The following is a 19,819-nucleotide window of genomic DNA, read 5'->3' as shown; positions in this document are numbered from 1 at the left end:
CTCACTCTCTCGCGTCCTCTCTTGGGAGGTGGGGGCAAGCACAACCTGCAACCCCAGTTCCTAGACACTTAAGGGAACACAAACCTCAGATCCCTAAGAGCTCTTATTTTGGGGAACCCATCCTATTTTCGAGGAGCTGCAGCTTCGTTACTCCCGAAAGCTCCAGCTCCAGGGGTCCCTGCAGTCTCTGCTCCTCATGTTTCAGTGCAGGACGATTCCTCGTTATTTCCAAGCCGAGGGGTGTCTCCTTCGGACCTTTAGGCAACCCTACAACAGCTGTTTGTGCCTCAGGACTAAAGGCATAAAAGAACTAAGTGAAAAACTGGAAAGACAGGAACAACTAGGGTTCCCTCCATTGCTCCTTGCCCAGTCTTCCCACTTCATTCCCCGGGTTTATGACTTTCGAGGTCTGGCAGACAAAGTCTTATGCGAGCTGTGGACCCGGATCGAGGGAGGGTCGGGGTGGAAAGTGGTGGCGGGAGGCGGCTTGGCTTGTGATTTAGAGAATGGGAAAGGATTTGGCTGAGGAGCTAATAGCGAGCTCTGCCAATGCCGCCCAACGCCCAGGAGATGGCGAGCGCGCTCCATGCCTATCGAGGCGCAGCCGCACGGTCAAGATCAACAGTGAAGGGCGGTGCGGCCGCCCTGTGGTCGCCAGCCCGCGCGGTCACAGCGCGCTTTCAGACGCAGCCGAGCGCCTCCGAAAGTCGGAGATCTTGGCGACAAGGCCGCCCCTGACACTGGCTCCCTGACAGCGTAGCCAGAGGGACCCAGGGGGTTGCCAGAGGCGGGGAAGCATTGCAGTCGCCCTTTGTCTGGCCGTGGGTCCCGGCTCCAGTGCTTCCTTCGCCTCTTGAATCACGCGACACGGGGGCCTTGTTCCCCTACCCGCGGCTCTAAAAACCTGCCCAGTTTCTGAGGCACCCTCCTGCCGCCTGTCTCCAACAGAAGGAAAGGCCTCTCTCCAAGCCCTCTTAGCCTCCCGGGCTCCCCGAGGGCCTCCCTCCCAGTGCCTGGGTCACTTTCCAGTTCCTTCCCTCCCTCCGCAATTTAGAATATAAAGGGAACGCATATAAATAACAAAGCCTCCTTCTGTTATTGATTTAGCTCTGAATCCAAATTCCTCCAGAGAGCGTTTGAGTACAGTTTTAATCTTCAGCAAACCTACTATTTCTCCAAGGCAGGGGGAGTGGGGGTACTGACATGCAAACTAGAGATGAAAGGAAAACCTCGAGGCAATCTCCCCTACCCACGATGGGAAACCCGAGAAATAGACCTGGAAATGGAGTGACGCTCTGGAGTGTGGGACTCACAAAAAATGGAGGGGAAGGTTGGCGATGAGGAGAAAGGAAAAACGTGCCCGTTTCCCATGAAAACATATCTTTTGAGAAAAACCACAAAAAAGCTAATGACCCTTGCCGAAGTGTAAGGTGGGGGATGGCATGGCCCCTTGTACATGGGTTATTTCTTCTGCAGAGATTGAATCGCCATCAAATCTCTCTCTCTGTCTCTCCGTCTCTGTCCCTCCCCCTCAAAAACGAAGTTAGCTGTCCACTGTCGGCAGTAAGATATGAAAGAAATTAAGCTGGGACAGAGAAAACGAAAGTAGCTCCAAGTCTTAGGTCTCTGCGTTTTCTCTCTCAAAGTTATAAGGGAGCCCTCCCACCAGGAGAGTTTTCACACTCAGTGAGGTTTTAAATATCAGTATGTAACTAACTTATACACACGAAAACGTTAGCAACAACTGAGTTGATTGTGTGGTGAGCTAACCTTGAGGAGTCATCCAGTTCCTCAGCGGCCATTTCCCTGAGTGGCAAAAAGACCTCAAACAGAAAATTCTAGTGCCTAAAAATTGCGTCTGAAAGTTTAGATTTTATAATTATGTTTTCAGTTGTCAACTGCTCTGTGCAGACTGCCCGGAGAAGGTGATATGGGATAAGCTTGAAATGTTTCTTTTTCGATTGCCAAATATGGATATGTCTTTCTAATTTCAAGACCTTCCTGGTACAGATATTTATAATGGTCTTTCTAGGTTAAAAATTTTCAAGTGAGTAAGTTTTTCTATGCACAGGCATACAAATACATATGCATTAAAAAAAAATAGAACTATATAAATAAATTGACAATAGTGAAAGAAAAGTAAAATTTTATTGTTTTTTGAGCTGGCCTGGTATAAAATATCATTTTAAACACTGTAAATTATATCCTCATTTTAAAACATCACTACTTACGTTAAAGTCATGGGCAAAAGGGAGGGAAGGGGGCAAAAGTGGAGAGCATGAAGGTTCCAGAAACCAGAATTAGTGTTGAGTTTCCTTCATCCACAGAGAACATAACTGTGTTCAAGATATCAAGATTTTGTAATAAATAAGAATCATTTCAAGAGGAAACACAAACTTGAAAAAATAAAACAAATGTATAAGGACTCAGAAGAAACAAGAAAGTTCTGTTTATTGGCATCTCCCTAGGAGTAAAAAGTGATTTTTAAATGCCTGAAGCACTGCCTATGTATCCCAGCTCACAGACATTACATCTACAAAAATAATCTCTCAATTGTATAAATATGCAGCACTTTAAAAGTAATTATTTATCATCACTTTCAGAAACATCATTATTTTTCTTCTTGGACCTTGGAACTTCACATTTTTCATATTTGTTGGACGCTTTACAGCTCCATGAGAGGCCCAATGCATTTATTCAGACAGTCAGGTTCTTCACTGGGTTCTGTATGTAAGTTCCCACCCATGGCCACATTCATTCAGCCTCTTTTTGAGGATTGAGGAGATAGCCACAATCCCAGACCCATAGATTCAAGGCCAAGAGAAGGAGGTGCATTTATGCCATCCGTGGGTCACTCTACTGATTGCAGCCATTTAAATATATGCATTGAGAGCTCAAGAAATGAAGGCATCCACGATCCATGAGGACACATGAGTTTCAAATTAAAATGAAAACACAAACCTACAAAGTGTTAAAAATATACAATTAAAACAGCAAGCAAAACACCCAAAGTTGGAAAGATCGTCTTCATTTCAATATTGATACAAACCCTATTTGATAAGGTGGCCACATTTAAAGCCATCACAGTACCTTCAGCCTCCTGTTTTTAGACTTTCCTGGTGACCCCAGAGCACTGCCTGCCTTTCCACTTGCCTCAGGGCAACTGCTGAGAGCTAATGATTCAATTAACTAATTACAGGATATGAATGACTGAAAACCATTCTGTCCTAATGGATTATGAAGATAATCAGTGCTGGGAACGAACAAATCAAGTGATTTTAAAAAACCCGAAACCTTAAATCAGAATGGCGCTTCTGAAATTCATTTTGGGGGGGATTATTAAAAAATACTTCAAGTCCCTTTATACTGGCCTAGAGGGAGAAACAGAACATTTAAAAGAGATATAAAAAAATCCTAGTCAAAAACAAAACCAATAATAAACAAGTAAAAATCAGAACTACACAGTCAGGCTGGGCAGCAGAAGGTTTTAGAGCCAGATAAGGGGAAGAGAAAAAAACAATTCACAAAATTTGCCACCATTGGCAGGGGGTGGGAGGAATTAAATACATATTCAAGTCTTTCCAAAGGCCTTTTGGAGACAACCGAATGGCTTCTAAACTGTCTGTGGCCAACCTGGACCACATCAGGAGACAGTATCTTTGAGCTTGGAGACAATTTTCTTGTCCTTCACTCTTCGGTTCTGAAACCAAATGGTCACTTGTCTCTCAGATAGGTTCGTAGCAGCCGAGATACGCCGCCGCTTGTCCTTGTTAATGAACTTGTTAATGGCATACTCATTCTCCAGTTCTTTGAGCTGCAGTTTGGTGTAAGGCACTCTCTTCTTCCTCCCTCTTCGGTAGACGCACATGTCTGGCTGATTTAGAGCCACATCCCCTGATACAAACAAAAGCACAAGAAAAATTAGGCTGGGATATTTGGAGCACCTACTTGAGGACTGTGTGTGTCTGTGTGTGTGTGTGTGTGTGTGTGTGTGTGTGTGTGTGTTTTCAGGGGTGCAGGAAATAAAAAAAAGCCACGCTGTTTGGTCTTTATTATATACATAGACATATTACTTACCCGTTATTAAAGAAATATTATCTGCACTTAACAACAAAAATTAATTTGATCGATTATCATAGTTTCTCAGACCGGCATCTTAACAAGCCTGCAATTTTATGGTGTGGTTATTGGGCACGTTCATGAGGACAGTTTCTGCAAATGTCTGTTGTATAAAAACAAACACACATACATAGACACATACAAATTCAGGTCTTTTGCTCAAATTTTGATTTCCTGCGTTCCTGTGTTTGGAGCTTGTGGGCTTGATCTAACAAGCTTTAGTGGTCATCTTGGAGCAGTGATGTCTTTGAAAATGGGAGGGGGGGTTGCAACTCTGTGAGGCTTCTTAGGAAAAAGGCCTCTTTAGGAGAAAAGGGAGAGGTCCGAAGAAACGGCACGCAGAGACCCTCAATTTTAGGAGAAAAACGTGTCTGCGCTGCACACAAGGAAAGAAAGGGCAGTGACGGAGGCAGTTGAAATCAGAGGAGGAATTTACAGATTTCACACGAACTGGACAAACTTCCACTGGGTTAACCCCGGTCAGGTGTAGAGCACAGGCACCCACTCCCAAGTAGGGGCGAATACTCTTAGTCCTTTCTTTTCTTCTTCTCTCTCCCCCTCCCTCGTGTAGGTCCCTTTTCTCCATCGCCCCTACCTGGAAAGGAAGATTTCCAAAAGTGGGACCCCTGTGGCTGGTCCTTGGCGCAGTACACCTGGCTGTTCCACCCGTTAGCCAGCGTCCAGGACTGGTACCCCTCCATGGAGATGTAGGCCTCGTGCCGAGGCTCCCCCGAGCCGAAAGTGGACACCATGTCGATATAGCCGGGCACATGCTGGTAAGGGCTCGTATAACCCTGGTAGAAGGATACTTCCTTGGCTCGCGCTGGCACCTCGTTGGCCGGTACGCTGCTGCTCGCCAGGCCTGACACGTCCATGTACTTCTCCACGGGGAAGCCTCCCAGCGAGGCGTGCGGCGATGACTTGAGCGCATTCTGCTGTAAGCCCACGCCGTGCGACATGCGGCAGCTGTAGTAGCCGTTGCCGAAGTGGTAGCCGTAGCCCAGCGCTGGAGCGCTCGGGGGCGCTGCAGCGGCCGCAGCAGGCGTGGGCGCTGGGCACTCTTTGGCTGGGGGAGCCTCCGGGCGCGCCGCTACAACAGCAGAAGACGACGAAGACGAGGAGGAGCCCGTGCGCTCAGAGGTCCCGGGGTATGCAAAGCCGGAGGCTGCCGCTGCCGCCGCCGCCGCCGCCGCCGCTGCCGCCGCCGCCCGCCCGGAATGTGTCCCGGCGAACACAGGCGCGGAGAGAAAGCCGCGGCACTGGCCTGACGCCGCCGCCGCCGCCACCGAGGAGGAGGAGGAAGAGGCCGGGGCGCCACTGGCGCCCCCACCGTCCGCCCGCAGCCCGTCCATGTCCCAGCTCCCAGCGCGGCTCATGGCCCGGCCTGGCCTGGCCCCGGCCCCGGCCCTGGCCCCGCGCAGGACACCATGGCGCGGCGCGCCTCCTCCCTCTTCTCCTTTCTCTCTGGTTCGCTCGCTCCCGCCCTCTTCCTCTAGCCCTCTCTCCCTCTGTGAGCCTCCCGCCTCCGGCCCTCCCGCCCTCCAACAGGTTAGCTCATCGCGGGACGTTTATAAAAACGAAGTTCAGGTTGGGAGGGGGCCTGGGCAGGTCGGGGGGCCGCCTCCCGCCCCGAGGGCGCCCGCCGGGGGCGTGCCATTGGCTGCGCGCGGCCACGTGGGGTTAGGGACGCGGGGGAGCCTGGCTCCCGGCTGGACCCACCCACCCCGGTCCCCACCCTTCTCCTGCCCCTTGCAGGGTCCACCTCCCATTCCCGCCCTCCCCCCGACCCAGGCGTACGCGCTGCAGCCACCCCCACGAGTTGATTGCGCGACGGCCCATCCCAGGCCCTGTCTGCGACTGAGGCGGGCGCCGAGGCCTGCGCCTTGTCTCGGCAACCGCTGTTTTTGCCACCTCTCCTCGGCTACCCGAGTTGCACAGCAAAATGAAGACGAAGGACAGAGATGATCAGAATGATGTGAAAACAGGCCCATTTTTAATCCTGTTGCTGAATCCCTCAGCCCATTTTTTATCCTGTTGCTGAATCCCTCAGTTAGTCGACCTCTAGACCCCAAATCTGAGTGGCTAATTTGCCCTACCTTGCGCACTGGTACCCGGCAAAGGCATTTCACACAGATAAGAGGCATTGGAGCAGACCCTTCCTATACACACACGCTGTCCGTCCGGAAAATGCCCACAAAGCGCCCTTGGGGCTGGCGGCAGAGACTTAAACTGATGAAAGACAAGCATCGGCGCAGTGAGCCTGACAATCTGTGCCAGAGAGAAAAGTCCATGGATGCCTACTCAACGCTACTGGCCTCTACTCTTGGGCCAGCCGGGAGTCGCTTCCGACCTGGGCCCCTCAGATCCCACGGGTCCTTCTTCGACCCGCAGAAAGACCCTGAGAAGGGCGCCGGGGAAGAAAGCCACTCAGCCGCCCGCCGTGAAACTTCTGTGTCTCTCCAGCAGCCGACCGGCCTCGCATTTTGCAGTCACCACCCACTCCCGCCCGTTCCTCACACCAAATTAATTGAAAACTTCACTTTCCCAGGGACCTTTGTTTCGCTTCCTTTTCCAAGCTGCCAACTGCAGAGAACTGAGAGGGGCAAATTAAGAGGGCGCTTGTTCCAAGCAAATTTGGAGTTTGTGATAGGAGCAGCCCAGACAAACGGTCTGACTTCAAGGGGTCAGGTGGGCTCAGGCAGTGCTGGTGGGGCTAGGTCCAGCTCTGGAACCATACTGCCAGGGTGTTAGGGATTACAGCCCTATCCCTCATCATCCCTTTCTGCTGCTCCTCAGCCTCAGAGCTCCGGCCCACCATCCCTCAATCTCAGCAACTAATGGGGCACCAATGAGAGTCCTGCTGTGACTGTGGGGCTCTGCCTTAGGAACAATATTAGATCCAATGAGCCCAGAATTCTGGGGGTGGATATGGGATCCTTCAGAGCCCATTTGGTTCTGTGGCACACACTCCTCAAGCCAGCCCATCTCCAAGAAAATCACTCCCCTAAGCCTGTGATTGGTGAGAGCTTGTCACCCAGCACCACTGTTCCCCCACCAAAGACTCCCTGAGTAAGATGAGGAAGAGAGCCAGGGAGGCCCTCCTTGGCCTGGCCTGGCATTTCAGGGTGGGCTGCTGGTGTTAGGAGTGTTGACACGCAAAACGCAGTAACCATAAAAGGCTCAAATAAAGGGGAAAGTTATGAGAGGGGTGTTGGAAAGGAAAAGCAAGAAAATTCGTTTCATGTTTTCGAAGTTCTCGACATCTTCATGATCAAATTTGAGATGGGAGGGGCCTGAATTTTACAGGAAATCACAGGAAATAGAAGTTTGCTGATGAGAACTATTTTTTCACTATTTGGGAAAACAAGGCAAAAGTCAGCAATGAAAGTTCGACCGACATTTTAAAAAGGCTAACCGTGGCGAGGCGACGGGATTGCTAACTTTTAAAAAGGGTTTGGCTGGGTCTTTATGAAAAAATTTTGGTACCAAACCACCAACCATGGGCCACCCTGAAATGCTTTTATTTTCTCTTTGTCTCATTTTTTCTTCCTCAGAGAAAACATGAAGATAGTTTTAACTTTTTATGACTCCAAAAAACAAATTCGTTGAAATATTTCTAAGACATAACTAGAACCAACAAACTTACAGTCTCTTAAAATTAAATATCCTTGTGGTTTTGTGCCTTGGGCTTCTGCTTCATTTTCTCACTGATAAGTGCAGTTTAATGATCAATTATGTGTTTAACAATAAATAAAGTAAAATGAAAATGGGAAGAATGTGTCAAGTTTTGTTGATTTCAAGCAGCCCATTACTTTTGGCTGAATTTTCCATTCAGCAAACTAAATTGTGCAGGAGTGGGAGAAAAATCTGAATTACTACTCAGGTTGAAAGGGATTTCTCAGTGGTGGCTCTGCTTCCAAAAGCCCTGTGGGACCCTCTCAGAGCAGGGCAAAAGGTTTCTAGGTCCATCCTAATGAACGTTCAGAAGCCAGGAAGATTTTTAATTAGGAGCTTTGCCCCTTGATATCCTGCTGCTGAACCTGCTTCCAGCATAGCCTTTGGGGTCCCAGTCCTGTGGGAGGGCTTTGCCCTGAGGAAAGGGGGTCTGACTTGGTCCACTTGGGCCCCCAAGCCCAGCACCTCAGGGCAAATGCTACTGGATACTGGGGCTGTGGCTGAGTACCAGGCAAAGTCAGGGCTGCTTTGTTTATGAACTAATGAGACACATAGTTTACAAGCTGGGGAAGCCAGGTAGGGGAGGAATTTTGAGACTGAATTTGCAGAAACATTTCATTCAGGTTTAAACTTAATGGGAATCACTTTCTTTAGCCGGCCAGGAGCACAGACCAAGCCTTGTGTTTGTGCGTGGGTGCATTATGCAGGGGTCTTAACAGAAATGGGCTTTGTTAAGTGAAAATCCTTGGAGACTACACATGTCTCCAAACATCCATGTCTTCTTCAGTGAAACCAGTTTTGCCGCTGTTCCTGATTTTGGTGAAAAACTCAGGATGGCCCTTTGGTGCCCAAAGTCCCATTGTACTCTCCCATCACTTGCTCCTCTTCCTCCTTTTCTTCCAGAGGCATCCTTTTTAAGCGTCAGTGCTGTTCTGGAGGTCATATTCTCTCCTTTCATCCTAGTATATGATCTTTCAAATTTTGCTCTTGTCCTAGGTTGGGGGAACGGGCAGATACAGGCTGTGATTTAGATTTATTGAAGTTGCTCTGCTTGCCAAGACAGCAATGAGCTCAATTAACCACATAATCAGTGGCCATTAAGGCCAGGATCACAGGATTCTATCAGAGTGGGGTCCTGGGGACTCCTTTGAAAGCATTTGTCTTGATGGCCAAGATCAGGAAGTGCAGGACACCCTCCTAATTAACTTGTAAGAAGCCAAATATTTGGTGTAGAAATAGAGTCTTAATTCCAAAGTAAAATCTTAAGTCTAGCAGAAATGGCTGGACAGTGTTCTTAACCAAATCTGTGTTCTGCCAACTTTGGAGCTAATTTTCCCTCTCCAGGCAACACTGAGTTTTACTCAGCCTGGAAATATCAAAAGAAATAACAACAAACAAAACCTAGTGTGAAAAAAGGAGACCCCAGCAACAGCCAGACAATGGAATCCACATTTGAGTACCTTCTACCTTGGAGACATGTTCCGTTTGGGTTTCACAACACGATTAGGCTTTATCAAATGAAAATCATTTGCAGCAACAACAGTTCCAAACCCCTTCCAAACCAGAAACATTATTTGCTGGAACCAGGTTTGCCTCGTGCAGGACAGTGGGTCCTTCTTTGGGATGGAGAGAACTTCTCCAGCCTTGGAGAAAATCAAACACAGTGAGGATTTTTTCCTTTGAAGAGAAGCACTAATCTCACTGCGAAAGGGACGCAGGAGGGTGGGGCAGGAGCTGGAGGCCCAGAGTAACTTGTTGCCTTTTTTTGGAAAATAAAAGCTAGGACCCTAATTTGCTGTAGTTTTATCCGACGTCTCAAGGTGAGGGGTTGTCCCTGGAATACACTTCCCTAGCAAAACCATTGTTAAGTCCAGTAAATTCTCACTCTGTCCGTCGCTTGAGATAAAAGAAAATGTCTGTCTACCTACCTATCTCCATTCCGCAGAGTCCGTTGTCTCTATGGGGAATCCACATTGTCCTTACCGGCAGGGCAAAGGCTTGAAGGTGAGGAAAGTGCCCAAGTATGAAGGGGGAGCCGAGAGGGAGGCGGAGGGGCAGCGTTCGGCTCCACTTCCCAGCACGGCGGCGCGCAGTTCCCCACGCCTGGCGCTAGATGTCCCTGCAAGTTTTCCCGTGGCGTCTGAGGGCACAGGAGCTCCAGGCAGGCGACGGGTCTGCGTAGTCCCAGAGCCCAGGAAGAAGGTATCCCCCAACTCCCGCACCACGACCGTCCTCCGTGGGGCGCGGGATTGCGACGGAAGAGGGAGGAGAAAAGACAGAAGCAACCGGAGAGACCCGGAAGGGACAGAGAGCTAGAAGCTGGCCTACCGAGAGATGGGAGCATAAAGTTGCCACCGCGAAGTGAGGACTGGAGTCGCCAAATCCAAGTCTTCCCTTATGCAGCGAAACCTGCAGCCGTGGAAACCGCACTTTGCCTAAAGACAGGGAGCCCGAGGCTCGAAGCCCAGGCTTTCGCGGTCCTACTGTCCCATCGCACCCTGCAGCCCCAGCTGTCAAGCGAGCATGCGTCCCAAGGCGGGCTCGCAGGTTGTCGGCCCCAACTGCCCGTAGCCCCCAGCGTAAGAGGCGAGCCAGGTTTCGGCAGCGGCAGACCCCGGGCTTCGCTGCAGCTCCGGCTTTACCGGCGCACCTCCCCTCGGGCGGCCTGGATAGATTTTTATTACCCGCAGTCATAGGCCAAAAGTGTTTACCACTTCACCTCAGAGGACCCGCTGCTGCTCAAGAAACAAATATTTAGTCTGGAAGCCGAACCCAAAAATTAGGCCTCTTCAAAGTCATTACTCCTTTAGAACAAAAAGGGCTTTTCAGTCCATGCGAAGGAAGTCCTTCCTGTACTCCCCACACCATCTTAAAAATTTCTGCCAAAGCATGCACGCTTAGGTTGGATTCTTGTCTTGTTTTATCTAGTGGGTTCTGTACCTTGGTAGTGGGTAAGAGGCCTTGACGGTCACAGAGGCTGCATCAAACCACCCGGAACATTTGACAGGCCTGTTCCCAGCCTTGGTCTTCACATTCTGGGAGAGGTGCAAGTTTGGGTATTTCATCAAAAAACATCAATAGGGCGGGGCGCGGTGGCTCACGCTTGTAATCCCAGCACTTTGGAAGGCTGAGGCGGGCGGATCACCTGAGGTCAGGAGTTCGAGACCAGCCCGGACAATTTGGTGAAACCCTGTCTCTACGAAAACTACAAAAATTAGCCTGGCATGGTGGCTCATGCTTGTAATCCCAGTTGCTTAGGAGCCTGAGGCAGGAAAATCGCTTGAACCCGGGAGGCAGAGGTTGCGGTGAGTCGAGATCTTGCCACTGCACTCCAGCCTGGGCAACAAGTGTGAGACTCTGTCTTAAAAACAAACAAACAAAAACCACCACCACCACTACCACCACCACCAACAAAACACACACACACACACAAATAAAGGGAACTGCATTCTTCTTACTACCCTCTATATAGGTTCAGTGTTTTTGAGGTAGGCCTGTATTTACATAAGACATAGGCAAAATGAGAGTATTAACCTAAAAAATGCTGCCCAAGGCTTTAAACAACCCTTTTGACTTTATCATCGGATATAAGTTTAAATCACGAGCAAGTCCCTGAACCCCTCTGGCTCATAATCTCTGGAAAAGGGATAATAGTTCAAATCTCACAGAGTTGCTGTGAACCTTACCTGAGATAACATGTAAAAAGCACTTGGAATTGCATAGTAAGAGCTTCATATAAGTTAGCCAATATTACTACTAGTGGGTGTGGAATCTCTAAATAAATAGACGGACATTAAATATTGGAATGGAATGGTCACTGTACCCCATGAAACATTATTGCCTGCTACACCCAGTTTAGTGGAAACATTATAGGTGTCTTTTACTGTGAGTAGTTTCGCTGACGTGGTCTCTGACATGTTTTTTTTGTAATAAACGTGCTAGAAATGCAATATCAGTGTAATTTAAAAGGTGCAAAAATAGTTTTCAAAGCCACTAATGAATGAAGGTGTTGCTGAGAAACAGTGTTTTCCCTTTCAACAGACTGAGGTCCGGTTTGGCGCAGCCTTTGGGACCAGAGGCGTCAGGTCCCAGAGGAAGGGAAGATGTGGCAGACCCTTGGGCTGAGTGATAGAGGAGGGCGTCGTCAGTCCTCACCTTAGTTCCAATGACTGCGTCTCCGACTTGAAAACCAACTCATAGCAGACGAAACCGCGAGGAAAACAGATGGGGGCGCCAAACGACAGCAATAAAGGCATCCACGGATTTCCGCCCAAGCAGTGCCTCAGCTCACCCACACTCCCGCCAGGGTCTTGCACCCCACCCCCCCACCACCAACCCAGCACGACCCAAGCCTGGACCAAGGTGTCTCATTCAGTCCCCGGAGCAAGCGAGGACTGGGTAGGGGGACCCTTCCTGGGTCACAGGGGCAGCGACTGCAAGGCATCGTAGAATTGGGCATCCCGGCTGCGGAGCAGAGAGGGAGCAGGTGGGGGCGTTGGCAGGGCTGGGCTCCCACCGCGCTGATGTCCCCAAAGCCGGCGCAATGAGAACTCAGGGAGCTCGGAGCTGGGCGGCCAATGGGGCAGGGGCAGAGATGGACGCTGGGTCAAGTCCCAGTTCCGGTGCCGGATGCTCACTCTGCGTTCCCCACCGGTTTCCCCTTCCCCCAGGCACCGCCTGTCTATCGAGCTTTCCGTTTATTACCTTAAATAGGTAGAATTGATTTTCTAAGCAAAGCTCGCGTTGTGGAAATAAGTTGGCGCCGAGGGGAAGAGAAGATAAACTTTTGGCATTGACTATATGTGTGTATATATGTATATAAATATACTTCACACCTCGCCTCCCCTTACATTCCTGACGCGCCCCCAACGGGTCTAAGGTTAAAAGGAAAGCGCCAAGAACCATAGGCAAATAGATCTCGAGTTTGCCCCCCTAACGCACCCCAATGTTCTGGGTATGTCCGGAGAAAGGAGAGGAGAGGGTTCTGGTTGGGGTCTGGGTTGACGCTAAATGCGGGGATGCAGGACCGCGCCCAGTGCCCAGAATGTAAGGGTCTCTCAGCCGCTTCAGAAGCTCACGGGCGGACCTCCGCGTCCCATCCCCGTCCTCCCTCGCCTCCGCCAGTGTCCGCGAATCTCTCTCCCGTTGGGCCGCTGGCGGGCAAGCACAGTGCTTGGAGGGTCAGGGAAGATTGGGCGCAACCGCGGGAGATGAGGAGCGGCCTTGAGTGAAGATTGATTTTTCTTAAAATGGTTGCCACCGGCGTCATTATGACAATCAAAGTTATCGCCAAGAGGCTCAGCCGCCAAGCCCAGGCCGCAGAGAGCTGTGGTAAGACTGTTCGGCGACTCTCTGCGCCCGGACTCAACGCTGGGAATACCTGTGGCCGCAGGTAAGGGGCTGCGGTTGATGAGGGGAGGAAAGAGAGAAGGAAGAAAAGGGAGGGCAGCAGGGAGGTAGGGGAAGAAAGCTGTCTCCTCTTTCCTCTTTTGACCTCGAAGTCCAGCGCCTTTGCCGCACATAATTCCATTTGAGGAGGGAGGGGAAAATCTGGCAACGTGAAAGTGGATTTGGAGCGCCCGTATGGCGCTGTAAATCTCCACTGTGTTTAAAGTTAGCTGTCGAATTCTGCTATCAAATCGTTCAGCCTAGTTCGTTTCCCCTCGGGAAAATGCGTAGGCGAGAAGGCTATCAGCAGGATTATAAAAGTAAAAAACCGGGGACTTCGAGTTCAGATCTCACTCTGCAAACGGTGTTAGAAAATCAGAGAGGACCTAATGATTTCCGTTTGGAGGCGCGGGCCCAATGCACCTCCGCGGCCACGTAGCAAGAAAGTGCTTTCAAAACTCTAGGATCTCTCTCTCTCTCTCTCTCTCTCTCTCTCTCTCTCTCTCTCTGTGTGTGTGTGTCTTTCTCTCTGTCTCTGTCTCTGTCTCTGTCTCGCTCTCTCCCTCTCCCCATCCACCCACCCCCCGGGGTGGGAGGAGAGCATTCAGGCTGAGGTGAAGAAATAGGGAGGGAGAGAACTCCGGCGTCCTATTTGTTAAATAAAATACATATTTGGTTCTGAAATCCGAAAGATAAGTAATCCAGACAGGAGAGGCGCAAGGTCTTCTCCTTACGCAACTCTTCCTGCATCCTCCCCCTTATCTCCCCCCACTTACGCCCGCAGCTTGTAAATGTTAAAACAAAACGAAAAAAAAAAAAAAAAAAAAACCTTCCCGAGGATCTACCCTGGAAAGTCAAACCATTATCTATTATTTAATACATATCTGTGTCCACGGAAAAATGAGGAAGGCGCTGCATGATTAGGACCTAAGGGGCAACCCAGCAAACTGAGAGCGTAATGATGCCCCTAAATGAAGGGGGAAATGTGCCGCGGCGCGCTCTATTAATCAGACTGTCAATTTCACCCCCGAGGCCAAACCCCCGGGCGAGCAGAACTGGCTCCGAGCGGGCAAAGGACCGGAGCCTTCCTCCTCACTTGTCTCTTCTCGCCTCCTACCTGGATCTATTTGTCTGCTCTGAAGCTGCCTTCATTACCCACTGACAGGAGCGTGTATTTATTTGCTTATAAACCTGTTACAATAAATGATTATTCGAACAGCGTCATTCGTACCTTAATGACGAGCGGGCGCTACTTTTTGATGAATGACATCTCGGGCTCGGAAGGATGTATGGGTCATTTTGACCAGTCATTCCCTCGCTCTGGCATCCCACAATTTTTCCGCCTCCCTCCGAAAGAGATAATAATATTTAGAGGCGTTCGCTGGGGCTGAATGAGAATTAGCCCTAGGCGCAGCCTATCATTAGGACGGGACAGCAGGGCCACTGTGACATTTTTAAGAAAGCTGAGATGATGGAAAGAATAAGAAAAGAGATGATTCTGATGGAAAGAGGGCTGCACAGCCCTACGGCTGGCAAGAGATTCTCCAATTTGTCCGACTCGGCTGGCAATGCTGTGCTCGAGGCCCTGGAAAATTCGCAGCACCCGGCTCGCCTCAGCCCGCGCCTGCCGTCTGCCCCTCTGCACGGCACTCTGGGAGACCTCCCCACCAAGGGCAAATTCGAAATAGACACTTTGTTCAACCTGCAGCACACCGGCAGCGAAAGCACCGTCTCCTCCGAAATCTCCTCCGCCGCCGAGAGCCGCAAGAAGCCGGGCCATTATTCAGAGGCGGCCGCCGAGGCCGACATGAGCAGCGACGTGGAGGTGGGCTGCTCCGCGCTGCGCTCCCCCGGTGGCCTAGGCACCGCTCAGCTCAAGGAAAACAATGGCAAAGGTAACCGCGCCGGCCGCACCGCGCAATTCATTCCCATCCTCTTTGCTCCTCCGCGGGCCCCGCCAGCCCTTCTCGGTGCCTTTGCCCCTCTCAGACCCTCCACCAGCAAGCTGCACCGAGCTAGCACGGGCGGGGGCGGGACGCATGTCTGGGACCGTGCCCTCCCGTCCTGCTCCTTGAGTTTTCCCGCAAGGCTCAGGCCTGCGGAGCCTGGAACACCAGGCCCACCCGCCCTCGCTCCTGAGTCCGAGAAAATGTTTCTGCGCTCGTGTCTGAGAGCCCGAGCGAGCCGATAGACCCTTACTTAGTCAGCAGCCGAGTTGCTTTTGGAAAAGGTACCCTGGGCAACTACTCTGAACTCCGGTGCCTCTGAGCCTTCAGGGCCGAATGGAGGGGGCATTCTTCTGGGTAAGTCGGCGGAAGCCTCGCTGGGCGTCTCTGCTAAGGTCAGCTGGAGAGAGTTGAAAAGTAGATTTCACCCCCTATTGGCTTGGGTTTGAGCTGCTGCTGTCTTGGAACTCTTAAAATATTCGAAACCCCGAAGACTCAATAAAGGTTAGAGGCCGTACAGAAAGCTGCCCCGCGGTCTCCAGACCATGGCAAACCCAGAGCTTCCCAAATTGCGCCCAGAGGTAGGCATTTTCCCTCGGCCACTTTTCCTCCTTAGTTGACAATTTCTAATTATTAAAAAAGAAATCTCCTAATTCAGTTTCTATTATTTGCTTATGAAGGGCTCCCCAAACTTTATTGATTCCATTAACCGCAGCAATTTGTAAGCATGACAGACCCCATCAATTCAGGCAGCGACTCTCCTTCCTGACGGGGCTTCCCCGATCCGAGCGCAGCACCAGCGCGGGGCTGTTGGCCCTACAGCCACTCATGCGCTGTTGGCCGTTTGTTTGCCAGGGTACGCAGAGAGCGGCTCGGCTGCCGGCACCACGACGTCGGCATCGGGCTCAGGCCTTGGAAGCCTGCATGGAGGCAGCGGAGGCAGCGGCGGGGGCGCGGCGCTGGGTGGCTCCGGCTCTGGCGCGGATCAAGTGCGGCGCTACCGTACGGCGTTCACCCGCGAGCAGATCGCGCGCCTGGAGAAGGAGTTCTACCGGGAGAACTATGTGTCGCGGCCCCGCCGGTGCGAGCTGGCCGCGGCGCTCAACCTGCCCGAAACCACCATCAAGGTATCGATTCCAGTGCGTGCCTGCTCTGGCCTCCCCGGGGGCATCTGGGTTGATTGTTTCTTTTTCCCCTTTCCCCCTTCTGGGTGGCTAGATTTAGCTGAGGGTCTGGAAATCCGCGGGGGGTAGTCACCAAAGGAATTGGCTTATTTATTTCTCGGCTGCCGAATCCGAACGGTTGTCCCGCCTGACGGATCTAAGAAGGCCCCCGAATAGTCACTCCAATGCTGAAAGCACTTGCCTCTGCTCCATTGTGCCCAACGCCTGGCCAGATGCCCCCTCGCCCATATCCACGGCCCCACTTTCCCCTAGGCGGCAAGCCCAGTTGGTCTTTGTTCCTCAAGCAGGAACCAGAGATGAAACTTTTCATTGGCTCTTGAGCTTGGAGATTTATTTTCCGCATAAATCGTTACATGGAGAAAAAGATACTGTATTTTAAAAATCGATTGGTTTGAGACAGTAGTTTCCTAAACATTTTCCTCTTGGGCAATGAAAAAAGGGCAACTTCCTGCGGGGAAAAATGCAACGAAATTGTCCTTATTTATATATAACTTTAGGTTATTAATTTTATTATACGTCTGGGAGAGATAGCCGGGAGGTTAGGCGATTTGGTGAGCCCTTCATGGAGCGTTCGACACTGCAGAAAAAGAAAAAAACTCCACAGGGTAGGGGAGGAGTGTGGAAGTCTCCCTGTGGTTTGATCGGGCTTTCTTTAATTTAGAGTTGTGACGAATGATGTCTTTATTAGATAGTGTTGGGAGGGGTGGAAACGTAACCTTCCCCGTTTATGGAGACATTGCTCTACCCACTCATTTAAGGCAAACAATTCCAACGAAATCATCCCTTCAATATCAAAATCGGACCCGTGCCCCTAGGGACAGGTCCTTGCAGTTCTGAGGGCTCAAGACTTCGCGCGGAGACCTCTCAGAAAAGCTGAGCGGCAGCCTCTCTTCAAAGGCTGCCCAGAATCCCCGTGCAAATCCTGGGATTGAGAGAGGGGTGCTCGGCGAGACCGGCACTGGTGGGTGGCAGGAGGGAGAGGAAAGGTTGGGTTGGGACAAAAAAGTCGCAGCAAGAAGTAAGGGAGTAAAAGCCTGAGGAGCAGCAGCAACCGGACGCGGGGGAGAGGACCCTCTTCGCTGAGGACGGTGTGCCCACGGCGGTCCACACACGGCCGTTCACACTTTCCCAGCTGGGAGAGCACAGGATACTCGGGGTTGGGCTTGGTCGGAGAGAAGTAGGCCAAGCCATTCAGAGGTCCGGGAGGGGCAGAGGTCCCGGGACAGGAGCAGGGAACACGGGGCGCTCCCTAACCCGGGCTGCGGCGCGTCTCTCCCCGCAGGTGTGGTTCCAGAATCGGCGCATGAAGGACAAGCGGCAGCGCCTGGCGATGTCCTGGCCGCACCCAGCAGACCCCAGCTTCTACACCTACATGATGACGCACGCGGCCGCCACCGGAAGCCTGCCCTACCCCTTCCACTCGCACGTGCCGCTGCACTACTACCCGCACGTGGGCGTCACGGCGGCGGCGGCCGCGGCTGCAGCCTCTGGCGCGGCGGCCGCGGCTTCGTCGCCGTTCGCTACTTCCATCCGGCCACTGGACACCTTCCGCGCCCTCTCGCACCCCTACTCTCGGCCGGAACTGCTATGTAGCTTCCGCCACCCTGGTCTCTACCAGGCTCCCGCGGCCGCCGCAGGGCTCAACAGCGCGGCCTCGGCCGCCGCGGCCGCGGCCGCGGCAGCGGCTGCGGCCTCCTCCGCGGCGGCGGCCGGAGCGCCCCCCAGCGGCGGCTCTGCACCGTGCTCGTGCCTCAGTTGCCACAGCAGTCAGTCGGCGGCAGCAGCCGCGGCAGCAGCTGCCGCAGCCCTGGGCTCCCGGGGTGGCGGTGGCGGCGGTGGTGGCGGCGGCGGCGGCGGGGGCGCAGGGGCCGGAGGAGGCTCGGACTTCGGCTGCAGCGCGGCGGCACCGCGTTCCGAGAGCGGCTTCCTGCCCTACTCGGCCGCGGTGCTTAGTAAGACGGCCGTGAGCCCGCCGGACCAGAGGGACGAGGCTCCACTCACCAGATAACTACGTCGCCACCGCCAGGGGGCCGCGCCCGCCGCTCTGAGTGTGCCCGGGAGTCCCCTGTGAGCCCCCTGAACCCTGCGCGCGCTGCCCGCTGCTACCGCTGCCGCCAGGGGGCGCCCCGGGGTGCGGGAGGCCGAAGGGAACCTGCCCCGAATTGGGGGAGAAAGAGCAGGCGCAGAAGCCTGGCAGGCATCCCCCTAAATTATTTCTATTTTTGTATTTGCCACCCAGCCGTTTGCCCTTCTCTGTTTTCTGGCTCCCAGGACCCACTTGCCACCTCTGTCCTGAGCGCGTGGTTCCCCAAAGACAAACCCGTCGCCCCCTACGCTAGCTCTGGCTGTGCGCTCTCAGGCCCGGGTTGCTTGGCTGAACCGCGTGGCCCGAAGCAGCGGAGAACCACAACAAAGACAGAGGGGGATGCTGTGCGCTGGTGCTTGGGGGCGGGGGAGGAGTCGCCCCGGAGGTTTCTCGCTGCTGCCCTTTTTCTTCCATCCTTCCTTTTCTTTCAACGAGGGTGGGGGAGGTGGCAAATGTTTCTTCAGCCTGAGCTTGTTAGGGACCCTGCCCGAAGAGAGCGGGAGAACGGAGGTCTGAGAAGGCCGGGAGGGCGGATGGAGAGCCTGGGCAGCGGCGGTTGTGTTTGTGAGATTGTTTACTGCGTTCAGGAGCAAGGCGGGTAGAGCTGTGGCCGCCTTCCCCGGGAAGGACAAACCCGAGGTGCTGGAAGGGGTGGCCGTTGCGCCGCCTCCTTCTCGGTCCAACACCGTTCTCTCTTTTGGTCTTTGGTTTCAGTGCTGATGGAATGGAAGCATCTTGCATATTTTATGCAAAAAGTGATGGCAAAAGAGGATGACACAGCCAGGCCAGGGAAGGGAAAAGAAGGGGTTGGGGGTGGGGGCAAGATTGATAGATCGCTGTAGTATTTGAAGAGGCTTTTTCAGCTCAGTTTTCCAACTACCGGGTTCCACTCGATCTGGGAAATACTTGAATCTCTAGATATATTAGTGTTATCCTAAAGCATTTCCTTAGACACTTTTCTAAGTTAGAACTCTCTATGCCCCTCGTCCCCTTCCCTCCTCGCTTTGCTTTTCCTCGGGTGAAATGGTTCTTGGCATATTTCTCACGCATGTCTATTGCGCCTTCGCCTCTGCAAAGCCACCGCTGGGTTGCTGAGACCCGCTCTGCCAACCTGGCTACTGGAGGGGTTTACTTGAACTTGAAGAAAGGTACATCAAAACCCACCAGTGTTAACTGCCACGTCAATTTTGATGCTAATAATGTGCAGATTATGACGAAAATTGCCAATCATGCTCTCTGATGGACCTCCTTTGAATGTGGAATTGGAGAAAAGTTCCCCGCACGGAGACCTGCTGTCAAGTACTAACAACCCGCTAAGGGAAGTCATTAGGAGAGACAGATAAGAGACTCGGTACATAAAACATTGTTCTTGGTGCATAGAATGTATGTTATTTAATGTTATCTCTGTTACCTGAAGTGAT

The 19,819-nt window shown here is 52.2% G+C and overlaps 2 protein-coding genes across 2 annotated transcripts; one reads left to right on the top strand and one right to left on the bottom strand.

Moving 5' to 3' along the window:
• Window positions 1–2,432: 2,432 nt before the first annotated feature.
• HOXD13 (homeobox D13) lies at window positions 2,433–5,576 on the bottom strand. Its single transcript, XM_025405317.1, has 2 exons — window positions 4,715–5,576; window positions 2,433–3,894 (listed from the first exon to the last, which is right to left on the bottom strand). The coding sequence occupies exons 1-2, from the start codon at window positions 5,493–5,495 to the stop codon at window positions 3,644–3,646; spliced, it is 1,032 nt and encodes a 343-aa protein (XP_025261102.1). The 5' UTR covers window positions 5,496–5,576; the 3' UTR covers window positions 2,433–3,643.
• Window positions 5,577–14,464: 8,888 nt separating this feature from the next.
• On the top strand, window positions 14,465–18,320 carry EVX2 (even-skipped homeobox 2). Its single transcript, XM_025405504.1, has 3 exons — window positions 14,465–15,077; window positions 15,984–16,255; window positions 17,595–18,320. The coding sequence occupies exons 1-3, from the start codon at window positions 14,651–14,653 to the stop codon at window positions 18,318–18,320; spliced, it is 1,425 nt and encodes a 474-aa protein (XP_025261289.1). The 5' UTR covers window positions 14,465–14,650.
• Window positions 18,321–19,819: the final 1,499 nt, after the last annotated feature.

This window comes from Theropithecus gelada, chromosome 12, assembly GCF_003255815.1.
Source record: "Theropithecus gelada isolate Dixy chromosome 12, Tgel_1.0, whole genome shotgun sequence".
NCBI classification, from domain to species: Eukaryota; Metazoa; Chordata; class Mammalia; order Primates; family Cercopithecidae; genus Theropithecus; species Theropithecus gelada.
This window is presented reverse-complemented; position numbering and strand designations above follow the sequence as displayed.